At 38.1% G+C, this 15,999-nt stretch overlaps 1 protein-coding gene across 3 annotated transcripts in view; it reads right to left on the bottom strand.

The window, feature by feature from the left end:
* The window catches only part of ZNF106 (zinc finger protein 106), a 41,266-nt gene that overhangs the window by 4,937 nt on the left and 20,330 nt on the right, over positions 1–15,999 (bottom strand). For 2 of the 3 annotated variants that reach the window (XM_027641797.1, XM_027641798.1), the window contains exons 8-21: positions 14,685–14,839; positions 14,524–14,584; positions 13,896–14,237; positions 9,374–10,154; positions 8,945–9,000; positions 8,324–8,469; positions 7,887–8,021; positions 6,878–6,994; positions 5,859–6,050; positions 4,088–4,150; positions 3,079–3,198; positions 2,552–2,623; positions 1,022–1,093; positions 250–396 (exon numbers count right to left, since the gene is read on the bottom strand). In XM_027641797.1, coding sequence (XP_027497598.1) covers positions 250–396; positions 1,022–1,093; positions 2,552–2,623; positions 3,079–3,198; positions 4,088–4,150; positions 5,859–6,050; positions 6,878–6,994; positions 7,887–8,021; positions 8,324–8,469; positions 8,945–9,000; positions 9,374–10,154; positions 13,896–14,237; positions 14,524–14,584; positions 14,685–14,839 — 2,459 coding nt within the window. The remainder of the gene's footprint in view (positions 1–249; positions 397–1,021; positions 1,094–2,551; positions 2,624–3,078; positions 3,199–4,087; positions 4,151–5,858; positions 6,051–6,877; positions 6,995–7,886; positions 8,022–8,323; positions 8,470–8,944; positions 9,001–9,373; positions 10,155–13,895; positions 14,238–14,523; positions 14,585–14,684; positions 14,840–15,999) is intronic. The other variant, XM_027641800.1, reaches the window with a different exon arrangement.

Here is a 15,999-nt window from a genome sequence, read left to right as displayed (position 1 = left end):
TTTACAATCAAACTGTTTTAAACTGATGAAACTGTTTTAAATGGACCATATCTTGTAGCTGCACTTTTCATCTGTCACAGGCTGAAGTGAATCCTGCAAGCCCTGCATGACTGTAACGGTACACAGTTAAGTCTGCCAAGACTAGAAAAATTTAACCCTTTTTAAGAGAAATAGGATCAAGTTCCACAATTGTGGTGATATTAAGTATTTTGTATTATCAAATACAACCACGTTATTTCAACCACGTACCTGCTTGGAACCTTTCCTGGAAGTAAAGAAAGCGTCACAGTTCTTCCAACGACATTTCAGGGTCTGAAAATTTGGATTGGTGTGGTCAGTTAGCAGGTGTTGTTTCAGATGATCCACAACTCCAAAGATCAGTGAACATCCATGCCACTGGTAGAAAAAACATACCAGAATAAGCCAGGGAAATAGAATTTTAGCTAATCCTTTTATTCTTGCAACTTCATAATATTCTTCCAAAACTGCTAACACACATGCCAACTCCTCTAAGTTTTTAATCTTATTATTGCATTTCCATTTACAATGGTCTATTCCTTTAATTACAGCTTACAGAAATTCTTCCTGCCTCTATCCAAGCCTAGACCACCAGCAGGAATGACAGGAGGAAGACAGGAACTAAGTCTTTACAAGATTTAAGCTTACCTGTGACAGAGTCATTTGGAATTTAATTAAACTTATTTAGCAGAGCAAATCAGCTTGCCTGTGTCACTGAGGTGAAGTTTTTGGTTTTAAACAGTTACATGTCACTATTGAAAAACTGCCAGGAAGAAAAATAACTTAAACTATCAACTTGTTCCACAGCATATATATATACACACCAAAGACAATGTAAAATTGAACTCGTGATATATACCTACATTTAAAAAGTTCATCCACATTTTTAAAAAAATAATGAATTACAATAAATTAAATGTCAAGCTATCCAAGACTAAATGAGTATAGAGAACACCCCCAGGAAATTCTATAACAAAGGAAAGTTAAACATTTTACTTCTTACCCAGCAACGATAATTTTGCATCAGATTAAGCCTCACAGCTCTGACACTGCCATCATAGCATCCAGTGTAGATCTGTAAAAGAAACATTTGTGGATAAGCAAGCTGGGAATAGAAGAAAAAAAAATGAAGTAAAACTTTGAAGGAGGCTTCAGTGTAGAGGGTATTAGGCGAAAAACAATAAATATCAACAGGCAAGGCTTCTTTATTTAAAAAATGATAATAGCCTAATTCTTTTAAGATTTGCATTCATAGTTTACAAAAACCTACTAGTGAATAAGAAATGTTTCCATAACCTCTATTGTTGATAGTGTCATGTGTATAACAGTTTAGAAAACTTTAAAATATGTTTTATGTTACTATTCAGTAAAATTAAAGAAAAAGCAGGTGTAAATGTCAAGTTTAATATATTTCCAGGGCTTAACCAGTTATATGTATATCAAAAAAGGATGGAGTGGAAGGTTGAAGAAGAACATCAGAAATTCAAAAAGACTGACGCAGATTCTGAAAAGGAAGGCAAAATGACATCCTAAATACCATTTTTGTTTGGCAGATGCTCCACATGAAACTATCCTTTTGAAAGAACAGGATGCTAGACATTTATAATCCCATAACAATGATTCATTGTTAAAAAAACTCCTTGCATAATACAGAAAACTCTGCAAGCTAAATAATCCATTTGTTATTTTTATTCATTTCAGCTCTCGGAAATTTGCCACTAGGACACAACAGCCAATCTGTTGTGTGTAAGAGACTACACTTTACTCCTAGGACTACTACAGAAAATTATAATCTTTTGCTTGTCACTAAGCTTCTTACCTGAACACTTCTTTGATTTGAGAATGCCCACAACAGACTACTGGTGGGGGACAGTTCAAGCCTCAGATTCTAGTCATGTGAGATGTGATGCTTGGGTAGTATATATTCCGATTAGTAGGAAATCAGTTCTGTTGGACTTCATTTTTCTGTTATTGGAGATCACTAATTTACCTTTTATTTTATAATCTAAAAGAAACTTTGCAAGCAAATTCCTACATATGCAGACAAATAAGTGCTTTAATGACTATTTTAAGAAACGTGTATCCAGAAGTGCTTCTGAAACTAATCTTGCAGGGCAGATGCATGAAGAAGCCTGTGCACCTAAATCAACTGCATATCTCTGTTTACATTCTATCAAAGGTTAATAGAGGTTTGACTCTAGCATCTGTGTGACTCCCTTGAGTAACAGTCAAACAGGATTGACAATTCAAAAAGAGGAAGTATTTTACTATTTCTGGACACTTCATTGTAGTCATTACTGTAAAAAGAGCTATTGTTTTAAGACTACAGTAAGCTAGAAGGTAATTTTTCTCCAGACAGTAATAGTACATAAATATAAAGCTGTTATAGCAACTTGACTTTTTGGCTGCATTTCTAAATTGTTCTTAGTCAAATAATAGGTTGATTTCTTTATCCGAAAAAATTAAACTGCCTTCTATATGCCTGTGGCACTTACAACTTTCTCTTTAAGACCAGTAAAAAGAAGGAAGTTACCATGCTCTTATGGATGGTCATACACATGATCATATCTGTGTGGCCTCCATAGACTTGCAAGCGGTCGTGCGACTTGAAAGAAACAGAAACAGACATTTAAAGCAGGACATTCAATAGCCATTTTTCACAGACATGCAAAGGATAATGCTTACAAAAGCAGTTTGCTTGGTAGCAACTGAACTCCTCTGGTGGATTCCAAAATTAATAGCCACCTTGAAAGCTCATTGTTGCTTACGTTGCTTCTGTGAGTCTTTTTGTCCAAATAAGCACTTGGTCTTTCAGCAGACAAAACTAACATTTCCACCTTTTTCAAAGCTGTCATTGTCTTAGGTTCTAAAGAAATGGTTTAGGTTATATTCTTTAAAACCCATGTATTTTGGCTGGTGGGACAACTATATATTCTGAGTGACAGCAAAGAGAGAGATAGGCCAGAGACCAGTAAGGACAAAGATGACTTCTATTTGACTTCAAAATAATTAATTAATGCATCTTAGGTAAGTGTCATTAGTACCCATCTATTTTCTTACCTGTAGTTCATAAACACGAACAAATTTATCCAGACATGCTGTCACCATCACTTTCCCAAGAATGTTCACAACTGTCACTGCATGGTTATGGCCCTTATAGATTCGTACGAGCTCTCCAGTCTGCATCAAGAAAAAGCAAAGGTAAACAGGTGTTTGGTTTTTCTTAAACAACAAAACAGCTTTACTTAACCCAGATAGGGTAGCTAGCTTCAATGCTCAATACTCAAAAATGGAAAACCCCTTTATTACACTTCCACTTCCTATGAAGGCATTTCTAGATTATGATCAAATACAATTTTGTTTGCCCATCTTAACACAGAGCCATTCCGGTACAACAGAAAAGCATGAGTCTATGAAAAGTTTTCTCTCATCTTCCTCTACTTCTCTTTCCATCTTTAGTTACATATTCCCATCCACCTTGCAACTAGTACCATGCTATTTGTACCAGCAGTATTTAGTTAGCCACAAGGATCAGTGAGCAAATCCAGCTAAATACACAGAAACATTTTTTTTTGTCAATTAAAATTTACCTCTGATAAATTTCTTAATCTAACTTATTGCATAGCTACATGAATGCTTCTCCTAGGACTGTGGAAAGATGGTGTAAAAGAGGGAAAGAGTGGCAGGCTAGAGATAGCTTTTGAACCATCTAGTTTGGAACACCTCATGTTTTTCCTGTAATAAAGAAACTCTTCCCCCAGCACAGTATCTCACATGGGTTTGCTTTCAACCCTTTCCAGATTATCAGTACATTTTTTAGTAATATTTGCAAAAGCAAGAAGCCCATTAAAAAGGCATTGCATATCATGTGACAAGAGTCAGCATGTTTATGTACTCTTCACATATCTTTAGTTAGCTACAGTGCATAGTCACATTAACAAAATCATGAGACTTCGTTTTCTGGAAATTATTTGCTCCACCAGTGAAAAACTTGGAAAATACTGACTTTATAGCATAGGAATTCACTGCCTTAATAGCAAAAGTCATTCCATCCTTATATATGACTTACATGAATGTTGTGGGCATGGACAGACTGATCACTGGAGCCGCTGAATACCAGATCATTCACAACCTTACAAAAAAAAAAAACACCAAAGTTTAATTTTTTGTAACAGATATTGAAATAGGCAAGTGAAATATTAAGATGCTGTTCAGCTCAGAGTTGTACTGTAGTACTTCCTAAATTTGACAGACTTCAAATCAATAAAGAATGTGAAGAAAAAGCATGCACTGAGTTCTTTACCTAAGAGCTAGCAAATATATTATAATATCCTAACTATGACTTTTGACACTTTGCAACTGACATAAGAAGCTGTTTGACTTGCAGTCCACCAGGCTAATTCATTCTACCTATGGACAATTCTCAGGCACAGGTCAGCAGCGAATCAGGGACCAAGTAAACTGAATGCAGAATGCTGCTCTGCACGTGCACACTAAAGCCCACTGTTTCCTGAAATTTTGGATATGCTGTGTACTTATATTCTGCTCATGTAAGAAGAACAATGCTCCTAACTAGTACTACTGTAGGAAGAAAGCTCACCAGATCCATCATGGATCAAGAAGGGACCACAGTATGCTGTCACTGAAGAAGAATTAGGACACTCTGCAGGGCAAAAAGGGCTGTGCCACAGCACTACAATAAATAAAGTGACAAAGAATTTATGGAAGTCATCGCCTATCTGTTACATGATAGTGGTCACAGCAAAAGAGTCAGACAAGCACATGTTCCATCTCATAATTTCAGGAGCCAGAAACCTGTAAATAAGTTAGTGACTCTGCTATTAAAAAAAGAATACTTCTTGAGTTCATTTTTTCCAGTTTCCTCTGAGGTTTGTACTATCAGGTTACATGAAGACTAGCTTCACCTTTTCCCCAACTTTCCTTCTGTTGGCAAACTCACATTTAAAAATCCCCTAAATCTTCTAATAACATGAAATAAATGTGCTTTCTACATAGGTCTTGCCCTTGGATCACAACAACCCCATGCAACACTAGGCTTTGGGAAGAGTGGATGGAAAGCTGCCTGGACGAAAAGGATCTAAGGATGCTGGTTATAGTGGCTGAACATAAGCCAGCAATGTGACCAGGTGGCCAAGAAGGCCAATGGCATCCTGGCCTGTATCAGAAATAGTGTGGCCACCACGACCAGGGCAGTGATCGTATTCCAGTACTCAGCACTGGTGAGGCCACATCTTGAGTGTTGTGTTCAGTTTTGGAAGGACATTGAGGTGCTGGAATGTGTCCAAAGGTAGGCAACAAAGCTGGTGAAGGGTTTAGAGCAGAGAACAAATTGTATGAGGAGTGGCTGAGAGAGCTGGGGTTGTTTAGGCTGGAGAAAAGAAGGCTCAGGGGAGACCTTATTGCTCTCTGTAACTACCTGAAAAGAGGCTGTAGTGAGGTGGGGGTCAGCCCCTTCTCCTAGGTAACAAGTGACAGGACAAGAGGAAACAGCCTTAAATTGCACCAGAGGAGGTTTAGAATAAATATTAGGAAAAATTTCTTCACTGAAAGGATGGTCAGGCATTAGAACAGGCTGCTCAAGGAAGTGGTGAAACCACCATCCCTGAGCGTTCAAAAAACATACGTAGATGTGGCAACTGGGGACATGTGATATGGCAGCCATACAGAGACAATTTTCCTACCAGATTACTCGGTTTTTATAATTTAAAACAGAGAAATCCTCTATTTCCTATCACAATCTGTTCACTAGTAGATGAAGAAGAAAATACACATAATTTTAAGCATTCCTTGTCAAAAATGTTGTTTTCAGAGACACTTGCCTTCATGCAGAGTATAGTCTTGCTGTGACCTTCCAGGGTTCTGAGAAGCAGTCCATTCCGTGCATCTCGCACGCTGATGGTGCAGTCATAGGAACCCACTACCAACAACTTGCGTGCTCCTTCCTGAGCTGTGGCTAGACAGCTCACTGCTCTAGGGCCATGGCATTCAAAGGTATCAACCTGTTTATTATTCTGTTGGGGGAAGAAAAAAATGGTATTTAAGAATTAAAACTTTGCTATGACACTGACTAGACCATTGAGTCCTTTTTGTGTTGTACTTGTTAAAGCATCTGATTTCAGTTTAGTAACCCAATTTCAGCATTAGTAAGAGTTGCATCTTAACAACTAAGTTTCCAAATCAAGGAAATAACTCTTTATGTTAGGCTTCAATTTTCTGTCTTTGAAAAAAAATATTTAATTGTTTAGCAAAGGTCCTCTTGCAGAGTCAGAATTGTGAAAGGAAACATGTTATGAGAAAAATGCAAAACAAGATAAATTTGTAAGGATAAATTTGAGAAATTAAGTCTAGAATCCATGAAAAGAATAATCAGAAAAAATAGTTCATTTAAATAATAATTTTTATTCACTTTTAAACATCATGGGGACTGGTGATAAAACCTCTTTGCCAGAAAAACATGTGACTCTCTTCTATAACTGCAAAAGGAGTAGGCAAAATCAGCAATACATAAAAGTCTCTCACAATACTTTGAAGGGCAAGAAAGGAGGACTCACAAATAATCAGCTGTGTCAGAAATGACACAGGGCTGGTAGACCAGGAGGAACCTTAAGGAAAAACATAACAATACCGCAGCTAAAAGAAAGGTAACCAAAGGGACAGGGGATGGGATAGCTTCATGCACAGACAAAATAAAGGACCAAAAGGGGCCAACAGTGACCATTTATACCAAAATACTTCCATTGCAAATACATTTACTACTCTAGAGAAAGAATGGAAAGAAACACAAAGTGGAGAGAAACAGCATCACAACAGGCTTTTAGGTGCCAATATTTAAACTAACCTTTATGCTGAAAGTAACCACAGTGCCATTTGCAAGGCCTGCATAAAGGATCCGCCATCTACTGTGTAAACAGAGCACTCGATCTTCCAATTTAAATTGTTCCATACACTCTTTGGTCTGGCAATAGAAGGAAGTGTTTAAAGCTTTTAATTAACTGAAAACAATTCAGGGAAAAAAAGCCTGAAGTGAATGATGGTTTTCACCTATAAGCTGCATTTTTTAAACCAAAAGAGCTGGAAAAAAAATCTGACAATCTGGTGTCACATGGCAGTTTGATCCTGGTTTTAATCAGGAACATTTCTCAGACTTGACTGTACTTCAGAAACCAGTTATAATCCTAAGCACTTTATTCTATTCACGACCTTTAACGTATATAGAAATTTAGACTATGGACTATATATGTATATATGAAAACTACCCTGTACATGGCTGAGGTTGAGGACTCCCCACAGGGAACTTGAGTTTAAAACCTCTGGCAATTTGCTCCCTGAAGCAGATATTTGCTTTCTAGTCCTTCAAGTCACAGGTTGGACAAGCCTTCTTATCATTTACCCTCAAACATCCAGCTTCAGGAAGTCTCAGTCTGCTATTTCGTCTGTTGTCTCTATAGCTGCTCTACAGCTAGAGAGAGAATAGAGAGCAGTGCCTTCCACAAACATTGAAATTAGACATATTCCATAAGCAATAAAGTTAGAAATACAGCAAGAGAAATATGATATTCATGGCCAAACAACCATCCTGCACTTTGTTGTTGCCAACACTTGGGATCATGTCATGCTGTTTTGGCAAAAACTCTACTGACAAGCTAGCCAAAGGATCTGGGCAGTTAATCAGTTAATACTTTGCTGTTTTGTTTGTGTGGGGAGGGGTTTCTGCTCTACTCTATGGTGGTATGAAGTAGGGCTTACGTCCAGCTTATATGGGTTTAAAAGGCTTTTTTAATTTATATTTGTAAAGAAACACTTGCATAAAAATGAGATATATGTTAACCAACACAGAGTTTGAGTACCTTGATATTGTAACAGTTGATAGTGTGGTCGCTTGAGCCAGTGTAGAGTGCAGCATTCTTCCCATTTGTCTGAGTAACCAGAAGGCAGTTCACTTTTGAAGTATGTCCTTCAAAGATGGCCACACACTTTCTGCTCTAAGAAGGAAAGCATAGTGTCAGTGTAAACACCCATAATACCTCTCAGGATATATGCATAACAGAATAAGGAAGGACAGCTAAAAAAAAGCAGGACACATACAGCAATCTATCTCTCCTTGCCTCTCCCATAGGCAGAAGGGGTTGGGGAGGGAGAGAAGAGAGTTTTGAAGAAAAGTATAGCATAAAATAAATTACGTTCTTGAAAAAGCAGCTGCTTCCTTAGCTACATAGTGAGGCTTTACAAAAAAACAACCTTTTGATTGCAATTCATTTAACACCATTCCCGCAACCTTACTTACAACGAGATTGTAGGCACAAACAGTTTTGTCTGCTGAGCAGGTATACAACAAATTCCCAAAAATCTGAATAGCATTCACTGCAGCCAGGTGTCCCTCAAAGGTTCCCTCTGTAGGTTCTTCGTCCTCACCTGGCTCTGAAGACACTTCTGTAGGACAGAGATAAATGTATTTTGATTATGGGAACACTTTTAAGCAAACACGCTACTGTTGTTTGTATTGTCAACCAGCAGAACTATTTTGTGGGCTCAGCACCTTGAAGTCAAATTTACTTGTGGGTCCCAGCTGGAGTGTGAAAGTGCCATAAAGACCTTATATGACATTAAGTCCAGAAATACCTTTAAAATAGAAAAATTACTGTATTATTGTTTTTCCTACAGCTCTACAGAGACTGTGGAACAGAAGAGTTTGTGTGGGAGGGGGCAGAGGGCTGTGGAGGAGCCAAGGCAAAAAGCATTCAGTGAGAGATGATGTGAGTAGATGTCACTTCCCACTTCAGTTTTGAGTGCAGGCTTTTATCTTCAAGGCAAAATTCCCCTTTGGAAGCAGTCTGATTAAGACTTAACTCAAAGTCCTGCAAGATACCACATACTAAGTATCAGCAGAAAAGCATAAAAGATATACCTGAGGAGTTCTTTGATCCTCTCAGTGATGATATGGAAGTCTGCGTCTCAGCCACACTGCAACAAAAATAAAAATTAGCAAGATTGGACTTTGTATGTTCATTTTCAGACAAAATACTGGTGTAAGTAATATTCCAAAACACAAGACTCTGCACTTAGTACAAAATATGCTGTGATAGATAAGCTCAAACACAAACTTTCCATGAAGGGCAGCCTTGTTCTCGTATTAAGAGAAATTAATAGGTAACAAAACACATCCATTTGTTGACCAAAAAAGCCAAGTCAGTTTTTATTTTCCCTCTTACGTCACTCCTAAACGAAATAAAGTCACTGATTTTGTAAGACTTTCTAAGTAAAAACAAAAAAGAAAAAAGAGAAGCCTCATCAATATTGTATAAAAATACTTTTGAGAGGTCTACAATAATCTCACCTTCTTTTCCCATCATTCCTATAATTTGTGCCAATTTCACTGGTGGAGCTCACTTCATCATAACCAGAGCAAGATGCCTCTAGGAGTGCTTGATCCACAGAGCTGCGTGAATCCCTCTTTGATGGACTGTCTGGTTTCTCATCTCCTGACTCTGATGAACCAACATCAACCACCTCACACTGAGGTGCTGAAACTTCCACTAGTTCCAGAGAAGCGTCACTGTCATTCTTATCTTTGTTTCTTGCTCTTTGAGCAGTAGCTCCATCCTCCTCTCTTGGAGAAGTAGATGTAGTAACTTTTTCTCCTTTAGGAACCTTTCCACCCTTGACTTTCCGGACAGGCTTGGAGTCAATCATATCCTGCTCTGTATCGCTGTTCTCTGGCACATGGGCTGCCCTCAGAGTTTTCTTCTTCCTTAACCTTCTCCTCCTCCTGTTCCCTTTTTCTGCTGGGACTACAGTGGTTGCCAAGTGTTGCTCAGATGGTTCTGCTGACAATTTGGGGGTTTTATCCATTGGCATTCCTAGGAGGACTGAATGCTTTGAAAGAGAAGTGCTACACTGATGCAATAAAAATTCTTCAGCTACTGTATCATTTGCCTCGCTCTTGCTGAAAACAGACAGTGATTGAGGAGAAGGGTTCTCAGGCAGTCCAGACTTTACTCTGTCTGCAGCAGGCTTGTGGACATCTTGATTAGTGTGTTGGAAACAAGATATCAGCTCTGACAGGGACATGGTTGCAGAGATAACTGGATACACTGAAGTTTTCTGGTTGGTCTCTCCTGAAGAAAACAGACGAGCGTTACATTCAATCTGTACAGCAACAAATATTTATGCAAAATGGCTCTCCCTGCATTTTTCCATTTACACTTAATTGTGCATGTAAAGTACATATCCCTAGGGGACCCCTGGTGGCCTAGTGGTTAGGATGCAGCACTCTCACCACTGTGGTCCAGGTTCAATTCCCAGTCAGGGAAACTCCCCCAGGCAGATGGAGCTCGTCAGCCCTGTAAGGCCATCCATCTAAGAGAAGGTCACTCTAAACAAACCTACATCCTGAGGACCTCACTGCCACTGTCCAAGCTCGCTCAGCCCCAGCACATGAACCTGAGGATTAAAGGGTGGGCTCAGCTCAGTACACACTGTGTCTCACCTAAAAAATCCACTGCGCAGGCTCGAAGGGTAAAGACCTTTCCCAAATCTTCATTTGCGAAGACTGGTCATACACACAAAGCACATATTCCTACATGTTGAAAACTATGTGCACATGCAGATCTTCTATTTCAGTCAGCTATCCAGCCTTTAAAAAACATAGCTGGGGAATAAAATGTTTATCCGTGTAGCCAGAAGCAAAGGAATGGCACACATCATTCAAGCTGCTGGCCGACTATATGCTTTTAAAGTTCTGACAATCTTTGGTGAATCCTACATTGTTGGCTTAAAATGCTACCGCTCCTCTCTGTGTGCTCCCTTACCAGCTGTCACAACTGCTGTAGTAATGATGCATGCCAAGCACGACTCAGCTGTTCAGTGACACAGTATGAAGACCTCGTGCCGAACCCATCTGAATCAGTTATTTCTACCAAGTTACTTGGACCTAATTCTAGGTTGATGAGTCGTGCACAACCCACTTTGCAGCATTGTACCATATCCAGAGAATGGTAGCACTGTAAGCCATGAGGGTAGGCTTTAGTTAGTTGGTTTACTTAACTTAGTTAGTTCATCTGTGGTGGACTATGCAACGGGGCAAACATACTCTCCCTGTCATTTATTTTAATTAATATGAACTAAAGAATGCAATCCCTCAACTGCCCTTAGTAAGGGCAGCATCTAACAGCTGTTTCCTGTACCCTAAAATTCCCTGGTTGCATTTGCAATAACTACAATCCAGAACAGGATGTTTCAAGTTGACTGCATTTATTGGGTGGGATCACACAATGTGAATGGGAAGCTGGTAGTATTTGAAACATTCCTGTTTCACTCTCTCAGAAACCACCGAACTAATCCTATAGTAATGCTTAGCCAAAAGCACATTACACATCACAGTATAAATGGGACACTTTGGAATTACACATCCAACTAGAAACAGCCAAAATGAGAATATCTCACCCACACCTTCCTCAGATGGGAAATTCCAAGATAAACTAGAACTTGCTGACAGCCCGTAGGGTATGTTGCATTTAAAATAAATCAATGGAAAGATGTTTTCCTCTGGACATATAACTGTTATACACAGCTGTAAAATCTGATATTCTCTATATGGAAGAAATGAATGCTTAGATGAAGTCTGAACAGTTACTGTGCTGAATTATACTCGTAAGAAGGCACACAAAACCTGAAATTGTGAATATGACTCTAATATCATGTGTCCCTCATTTCCCATTGGAAGGGCAAGGAAGGAACCTGGCTGCTTTAGAACAGGAAAATAATAGTAACCAGCAACTTAAACTGAAATTTCTAAACCCAAAAGTTATTCTCAGCACTTGGAGTACTGCAAGTGTTAAGAAAAAAAGTAGAAAATCACCATGATAGTGTAAGAAAACAGAATCACTCAGTTTTGCAGGTGGGAGAGATTTCTGATAATTAAGGGAAACCAAATACAATCAGCTTCTTCAAAGCAAAGCTGAGCTAACCTCCTAGGGAAGCTAACAAGCTAAATGTTAAACCCCAAAGAAGTAAACAGACTGCCCCAGAGAGAACTCCACTTCCCCAGATTACAGATTTTACCTGATGGTAAATGCTTATTTCCCCTCCAAATTACTAAATTCATCTGATGGCAGACCCACTTTAAATGTAGCACATACAGAAGTTCATCAATACCAAAACTATGTTTGCTTGACAAACAAACACCAAAGAATATTCTTGCTTTTAACATGTCAAAAATAAGTTTGTAGGAAACTGAAAAATACACTAATGTGATTAAGAGATTTCTAGTAATTATTGAAGTAATAAATATAGCTATACAGTGAAGATTCATCTTCATAAGAAAAAAATAAAAAACTTTTTCAGCTTCTCTGTTGTGAAGTCTGAAGATTCTGCAAGCAAGACACTGCGTGCCACTGCAGAGAGTGATCAGCAAATCTTTATTCTCAGTTTTCCAACTCTAACATGAAAGAAAAACAACACTTTTCACTGATGTTTACACATAACAGTATGGCATATACCAATAAAAACAGGGAAGAAAAGGTAGTGGCTTCCCAAAAGCTGAGCTTTACCAGTGGAAACAAAACACAAAAGCTGATTCTCCCCCTGTCCCGAGTTTACTTAAGTGTACACCCCCAAAGCTTCACAGTCCCTGTCAAATCCTCCAAAAAGAGATGAAGCAAAATTCACAATACTACATTAATATAATGTAATGGAGTGGTAGACAGGAAATGCAATGGGGACTAAAAAACCATGAAGAACACTATTTAGAAAAAATTCCACATCCAAAGCAAACTGAAATAAGCTAAAAAAATAAATCAAATTCTTGTATTTAAAGAAGTCTAAGCTTCAATTCAGCCAACATTTATCTTGTGCTTGAGAAAAAAATGTGCTTATAAAAGTAGAATGTGTTTTTTTCCAATAGTATTTTCCACTTCAGTTGAAGGGAAAAAAAATTGTGTTGGCTATCTTCAACAATGATTGAGCTTATGAATCTTTATCTCAAATTGTCTAAGTTAAGGGTTTGGGCAAGTGACATTGTTATGGCAGACAAACAACTGTCATTAGAGTCACCTTGCTTGACTTCACAGGCTTTTAGGAAAGTAAGGGATAATTAAGTTTTTAATCTCTTTCTACCTTCAGTCACAGTAGCAAGTTGAAGTGGAAACTACCAATAGCATTTAAGCCTTTGACCACAGACTACAGTACACAGGTTTTATGGGTTTTAAACTGTCTAAATAAAGAATTAGCTATTTTATCTATAGCCATTAAGATATCATTTTCCTGAGGCAGTAGCTCTCCCATTAGTGGTTAATTCACCTGTTTCTCCTCCAGACAAAAGTAAACCCCTATCTTCATTGCTAGCCCTCCCCTACTCACTCCCACTCCCCTCACGTGAGTGAACAGTGCCTAACACCCAGTTAGGAGAAGATGGAGTGTTATTTTCTTAATACTACAAATGATACTCTTTGTGCTTATTCAGCAGGGCCCAATTAAAACACAGAATACTCTCAATGTAGTAGGTCATAATTTTTTTTTTAAATTTTCAGGCACACGTTTTTCCTTTGTAACCAGACTTTTTAGCTACCAACACTCATTAAACAATGCAGAGTAGAAGACAAAAATTAGTTACGGTTTGTTGGGGGGTTTTTCTCGTTTTGGTGGGTTTTTTTAATTTTAGTTAACTAAATTATTCCAAGAGGATATAACCTTCAAATTCATGTTTGTTCTATTTTTAAAGCAAAACTAGTTAGTCCTACACAAGTTAATGGGAGTTTACCCCTGTATGACAGACACAACTTATATTCTTTTGAGGAAAAAATTAATTTCCTTATTTTCTTAAAGCTAATTTTCTTATAACACAGCAAAGCTACACATACCATCCTTCTGCTCTACTTCTTCTGCTCGTGAAGCACATGGAGAACTCTGGAGTACAGAATTCACATTTTCCTTTATGCCTTTTGGAGACATAGGTTCTCGTTTAACTTGTATTGAGGAGTCAGGAGCATCGACAGGTGTGCTGCCAGAAGACTGGAATGGTGATGGCGTGTTTACATGAACAGAAGATCCTAGTGGAGGTACAGAAGAATACATAGGGTCCAAAAGGGGCTGGAGAGGGCCTGCAGGAATTAAGTCAGCTGCCATCTGAGATTTGCTGTTTCTTCTCTCACTTAAGACACTGCAGGGAAGTTGCTCTGAGAGTTCAGAGGGTTCATAGGTTTCTAATGTCAAGAGACAAAATAAATAAATAAAAAACCCAGACAGAACAAAAATGTTCATATTTTACAATAAAATTTACTTGTGTCAAGAGCTCATTTCTTGCAGACACACAGTCAAGGAAGAGAAAAGTTTGACAAAAACCCACTAGATGGCACTACCAAAATCGACAGATCACACTTGAAATGAAGACCTCATTTTGAAAGTCTACAATTTTATTGCACAGTTAAAAGGAGCAGATTCAAGAATATGAGAGTCAGCATTCTGTTGTAGTTTTATGGTATCTTGTACCTTGTAGCCCCTGTAAGATCTCAATTCTCTGACTTCTCAGTGTGCTCATTTCCATTGTTATCTGCAAAACAATTGTGGTTTGTATCAGTTCTACTGATTTAACAGGTAGTTTTTCAGGCTGCTAACTTGTAGTTCAGACAGCTTCAAAAGCCCACTGTTACCTGTTGCTTTAATACAAGGAACCGTTGAACCTCAACATATGCAGCCTGCAGGGCAGCCCTAGCCTGCAAGAGACTGGTGTCCACATTCTGCAGGGACTTGCTTAATTCTTCTTCTCTCAGCGAAATAGCCAACAACTGGTCTACCTGAGAACGTTCTGAAAAAGAAACAATGTAGAGTGATTGTACTGAACAGTACATTAAGATACATTACACATGATACCACAATAAATACTAATACCTCAGAATGTAAAAATCACATAAATTAGGTCAAGCATTAATAATCACACAAGAAGCTGAAACAGAGTATTTATGCACAAGAATAGCCATGTCTACATGGAAGAAGAGCATAGACGAGTATTCCTCTTTACAGGATCTCCACTTTGACTCTAGTAACTATTTCCATCAAAATTTTGCCAGCAATGATTTAGTTTAGCTAAACAAAGTAAATCTCTTCCACAAAGATTTTTTCTTGAAGTACATGTGTACATGAAATACAAATATACACCTGCCATTAACATAATCAAAAGGCGAAGGCAAATTCAAGCTAAACACGATAAATTATTCAGTTAATTCAGAAGTCAAGGAAAGCTGCTTAAGAGAAAAAGAACCCAACAATAAAAAAATAGCTTACTATTCAGGATCATTTTGGGCCATAAGACTCATGTTTGCAATCTCTTCAGAAAGAGTCTCTGAGCACTGTACTCAGTAAAAGCTCCTTCTATACAACTTCCTAAAGACCTCAGGTATTACAGATATTCTCTAAACAAATTGAATTTCAGTTTGGTCACTGTCTAGTTGAAGACTTAAAGCAAACTACACATGATGTTAAAGCAAACTAACGGGAAATAGAGATTTTACTAAGTACAATGTGTTATTAGTCTCTATAATAGACACTAGTCATTGAACACAGAGGCTTATAAACAACCCCACCTTTTCAAGTAGTGAAATATTAGTTGCCACAAAAAAAATCAACATTAATTGCTCTGCATTCCAAACAACTGTTAATATCAATAAATAAATAACAAAAGGAAGATAAATGGAACATTTGAAAGCCATCTTCTGGACCCCAAAGCTCCCAGATGGTGTTGCAATGATTTAGTTCCCAAAGAAATATTCGGCCTAAAACACAGATGGTTCATTTTGATATATGGTGATGCAGATGTGTTAGGCATGATTGAGAAAGATCTGTCTAATGCCAGAATAAGAGTTTTCTTCGGTCAGGAGAAGGAAGGAGCTAGGCATTCTACATTCATTTCCACTAAGAACAGGGAAGGAGTAAAATTAGAAAGTGTTGCCAGAAATGTCAAAAACAGAA

The sequence above is a fragment of the Corapipo altera genome, unplaced genomic scaffold, assembly GCF_003945725.1.
Source record: "Corapipo altera isolate COAL_440 unplaced genomic scaffold, ASM394572v1 23b, whole genome shotgun sequence".
Lineage (NCBI taxonomy): Eukaryota > Metazoa > Chordata > Aves > Passeriformes > Pipridae > Corapipo > Corapipo altera.
Note: the sequence above shows the minus strand (reverse complement) of the source record. Positions and strands in the feature narration are given on the sequence as shown.